At 45.1% G+C, this 4,754-nt stretch overlaps 1 protein-coding gene across 1 annotated transcript in view; it reads right to left on the reverse strand.

The window, feature by feature from the left end:
* The window catches only part of corin (corin, serine peptidase), a 17,414-nt gene extending 13,044 nt beyond the window's left edge, over positions 1-4,370 (reverse strand). Inside the window, exons 1-2 of the mRNA XM_016666106.1 lie at positions 4,195-4,370; positions 2,643-2,775 (exon numbers count right to left, since the gene is read on the reverse strand). Coding sequence (XP_016521592.1) covers positions 2,643-2,775; positions 4,195-4,251 — 190 coding nt within the window. The 5' untranslated portion in view covers positions 4,252-4,370. The remainder of the gene's footprint in view (positions 1-2,642; positions 2,776-4,194) is intronic.
* Positions 4,371-4,754: the final 384 nt, after the last annotated feature.

Below are 4,754 nucleotides of genomic sequence, written 5' to 3' on the forward strand. Positions count from 1 at the left end.
CATCATCATCATCATCATCACCATCACCATCATAATTAACATCATCATCATCCCCATCATCACCATCATCATCATCATCATCACCATCACCATCATAATTAACATCATCATCATCCCCATCATCACCATCATCATCATCATCATCACCATCACCATCATAATTAACATCATCATCATCCCCATCATCACCATCATCATCATCATCATCACCATCACCATCATAATTAACATCATCATCATCATCCCCATCATCACCATCATCATCATCATCATCACCATCATCATCATCATCACCATCATCATCATCACCATCACCATCATCATCATCACCATCACCACATCATCATCAACATCACCATCATAATTAACATCATCATCATCCCCATCATCACCATCATCATCATCACCATCACCATCATCATCACCATTATCATCATCATCACCATCATCACCATCATCATCATCACCATCATCATCATCATCATCACCATCACCACATCATCATCAACATCACCATCATAATTAACATCATCATCATCATCCCCATCATCACCATCATCATCATCATCATCACCATCATCATCACCATATTCATCATCATCATCACCATCATCATCATCATCATCACCATCATCATCATCACCATCATCATCATCATCAACATCACCATCATCATCACCATCATCATCATCATTAACATCATCATCATCACCATCATCACATCATCATCATCATCACCATCATCATCATCATCACCATCATCATCATAATCACCATCACCCCCATCATCATTACCATCATCATCATCACCATCACCATCATCACCATCATCATCACCATCATCACATCATCATCCCCATCATCATCATCAACATCATCATCATCATCCCCATCATCATCATCCCCATCATCATCATCAACATCCCCATCATCATCATCAACATCATCATCATCATCCCCATCATCATCATCACCATCATCACCATCATCATCATCATCATCACCATCATCATCATCACATTCTCCCAGCTGAACCAGTAACTCCTACATCCAGATGAAGGAGTTACTGGTCTGAATCTCTTATTACTAGATCAAATGTAACCTATTTATTTCTGAAACAAACCTCTGTGTGTCTGATCCGCCTCGGGCCGCAGCGCTCAGACTGAATCCTGACTTCCTGTCTGGATGCTAACATGCTACATGTTTCTCTGTATGCAGATGAGCTGGACTGGCCTCCCAGTAACAGGACACAGGAATAAAACCAGTAACTGTGAGGTCCAGTTCGGCTGATTAAAGGCCAGAACCTCAGAACTGATTTACTCCGTTTGGTTTTAGCAGCAGAACTGAAGATACTTTACTGCCAGAACCACTCATCCTGAGTTTTGATTACTGCTGCCCCCTCTGGTCAGGATGCCTAACTGCAGCCTGTCCTTGCAGCAGCGCCACAGAACATCATGGTGGACCTTCTGCAGGATTAATAGAGCAGATATCTGTTCACTAAACTCCCTGATGGTCCAGATGGGTTGGTCCACAGAGGTCAGGGGTCAGTGCTGACCTCTGGGGCGGCTTTCTGGGTAAACCTCCTGTATTTTCTGTGAGTTTATTTTCAGAGATGGAGGAACATCTGCTGAGCATCTATGGCAACAGGAGCTGCTTTGTCTTCCTGCTGCTGGAGCAAATGCCGGCGGCAGAGACACAGAGATGAGGAGGAGGAGAGGAGAGGCGTCACGCATCATTAGGCGTCTAATGGAGAGACTCCATGAGGGAGGAGGAGGAGGAGGGATTAGACTGAGATACAGAGGAAGAAAAGATGTTAAAAACCACAGGAGAGGAGGATGGAGGGAGGACAGCAGCGCCTGCTTCACTACCTGCCTAAACGTTTGACATTCCTTCACTGAGCCTGGCTCTGATTGGCCGAGGGACTCCCCGCTGTCATGGCGACCAGATGAAGCACGCACAGAGAAACAGGAACACGGTTAAATCAACACAGCATCTGTCCTCCTACACCTCCTCTGTCCTCCAGCAGGAAGAACTGGAGATGGAGGGATGGAGGGATGAGGATATGGAGGGATGGAGGGATGAGAGATGGAGGGATGAGAGATGGAAGGATGAGAGATGGAGGGATGGAAGGATGAGAGATGAGGGATGGAGGGATGAGAGATGGAGGGATGAGGGGATGGAGGGATGGAGGGATGAGGAGATGGAGGGATGAGGGATGGAGGGATGAGAGATGGAGGGATGAGGGGATGGAGGGATGGAGGGATGAGAGATGGAGGGATGGAGGGATGAGGAGATGGAGGGATGAGAGATGGAGGGATGGAGGGATGAGAGATGAGGGTAGGACCAGAAATCGAAGAGAAGAAGTGAGGAAAACAAGGGAAAGATGAATGAATGGTGGGTAAAAGAAAGGAGGAAAACTGATGGAAAGTGAAAGAATGAAAAGAGGAGGAAAGGATGAAAGAAAGAAAGAATAATGACAGGATGAACTGGAGTGAAAACATGAACATGACGTTACCCCTCCTCTCCCTCTGTGGTTCTGACCCGGTGCTGTGGTTCTGACCCGGTGCTGTGGTTCTGACCCGGTGCTGTGGTTCTGACCCGGTGCTGCGGTTCTGACCCCTCCCCCCAGGTGTGGCCCCTACCTGTCAGGGCCAGGCCCAGCAGCAGCGCCCCCAGCAGGCTGACGGTGGGAAGCAGGATGTAGAGCAGCAGCAGCCGCAGCTGATTGGAGGATCCCAGCTTCTTAGGACACGCCCCCTGGTCCATCCCGGCTTCCTGGGGGGGAGGGGGGCAGAGGGTCAGGACACACCCCCACCATCATCATCATCATCATCATCACACCCCGTCTATTTATACTCTCAGAGTTTCCACTGGACTGTTGGAGCTATTTTAGAAGTGAAGAAACGAGGAGACACTCCACACACACACACACACACACACACACACACACACGCTGCTGATCCCTCTGATCCTCTGCGGTCAATAAAATGATTTATTTACTTCCTGTGGCGTTTGGCCTGCAGCTGGAATGACCAGATTAATAATCTGATGATGGTTTAATCTGATCCATTATTAGACAATCAGAAGCGATCAATTATCAGTTACATCATAAAATCTGATTTAAAGACAGAAACATTTAATCCGTCTAGCGGCTCCAAGCTGCTGATCATTGAACGCAGGATATTAATCACATTAATCACATTCTCTGCAGCAGTTTGTTATTAAAACAATGTTGGTGTTGCAATTCTGATTAATATTATTAGTTTTCTGACATATTTCTTCCTGTTTCTACCCCATAATAAACTGTTTTTATGGGGTTTTATTCCCAGGATGGAGGAGAATTATTTTAGTTTTTGGTTCTCAAAGCCTGAAAATATAGTTAATTTTTTAGTTTTTTGTTTGTTTCTAATGAATAAAATGTTTAAAATCTACCAGGATCACCTGATTAAAGGAGACTAAGGTACATTTACTCTGAGATATTTGGCAATTAGTCAGAATATTTAAATAAATACATTAAAAACACTTAAAATATATAAATAAATTTAAATGAATAAAAATTGCTAAGTAATAATAAAAATAAATACATAATCTAAATAATAATCTGATGCAGGTTTCTGTCTATTCTGGTCAAATTAATGTTAACTTCACATGTGGTTTTATTAACAAATTACACCATTCAGAAGTTTCACATGTTTTATTTCACTGAGGTGAATTAGCTCAGCTTTATTTGATTAATCCCGGAGCTGCTGGAATTAATCTGATTATTTCCGGTTTAACGGGTTTTAACCTGCAGACAGAGAGAAAAATAACCAGAACAATGGCTGATTATAATACTTTAGATTTGTTTTGGTTTCAGATCGGAAACCGTTTATAGAAACGACAGAAATCAAGTTGAAACCACTGAAAGCAAAATGAGATTAAAAAGTAGAAATAAAGAGAATTTTTTTCACTTAAATTCACATTATTGGTTTAACTACAGGAAAATTATTGAAATGAAACCAGTTTGAATTAGTTTTTAGGCTGAATCTGTCAGATTTAGACGTTGAATAATTAGAGATTAATTTATAAAGATGAAGCCAGAAACCGAGAACATCTGAGTTAAAGTGGCGAAGCTGCGACGCTGAACCGGAGGACAGAGACAAGGAGACACGGAGGGGACAGCGGCAGACGGACACGGACACGGACAGGACTCACCGCCGGCGCTCCGCTGAAGGTGACACCCGGGAAGGTCTCCCTCGCAGCGGACAACATGAGCTGCTGCTGCCGGCCGCCGAGCCCGAGACCATGGCTCTGCCGGCGGGGAGCTGCGGCTGGCGGGGGACTAGCGGGGCGGAGCGCGGTGGCCCCGCCCACAGCGGTCACTGGGAACACACACACTGGGAACACACACACTGGGAACACACACACTGGGAACACACACTGAACACACACACTGGGAACACACACTGAACACACACACTGGGAACACACACTGAACACAGACACTGGGAACACACACACACTGGGAACACACACACTGAACACAGACACTGGGAACACACACACACTGGGAACACACACACTGAACACACACACTGAACACACACACTGAACACACACACTGGGAACACACACACTGAACACACACACTGAACACACACACTGGGAACACACACACTGAACACACACACTGGGAACACACACACTGAACACACACACTGGGAACACACACACTGGGAACACACACACTGAACACACACACACTGGGAACACAC

This window comes from Poecilia formosa, unplaced genomic scaffold (genome assembly GCF_000485575.1).
Source record: "Poecilia formosa unplaced genomic scaffold, Poecilia_formosa-5.1.2 Scaffold661, whole genome shotgun sequence".
NCBI classification, from domain to species: Eukaryota; Metazoa; Chordata; class Actinopteri; order Cyprinodontiformes; family Poeciliidae; genus Poecilia; species Poecilia formosa.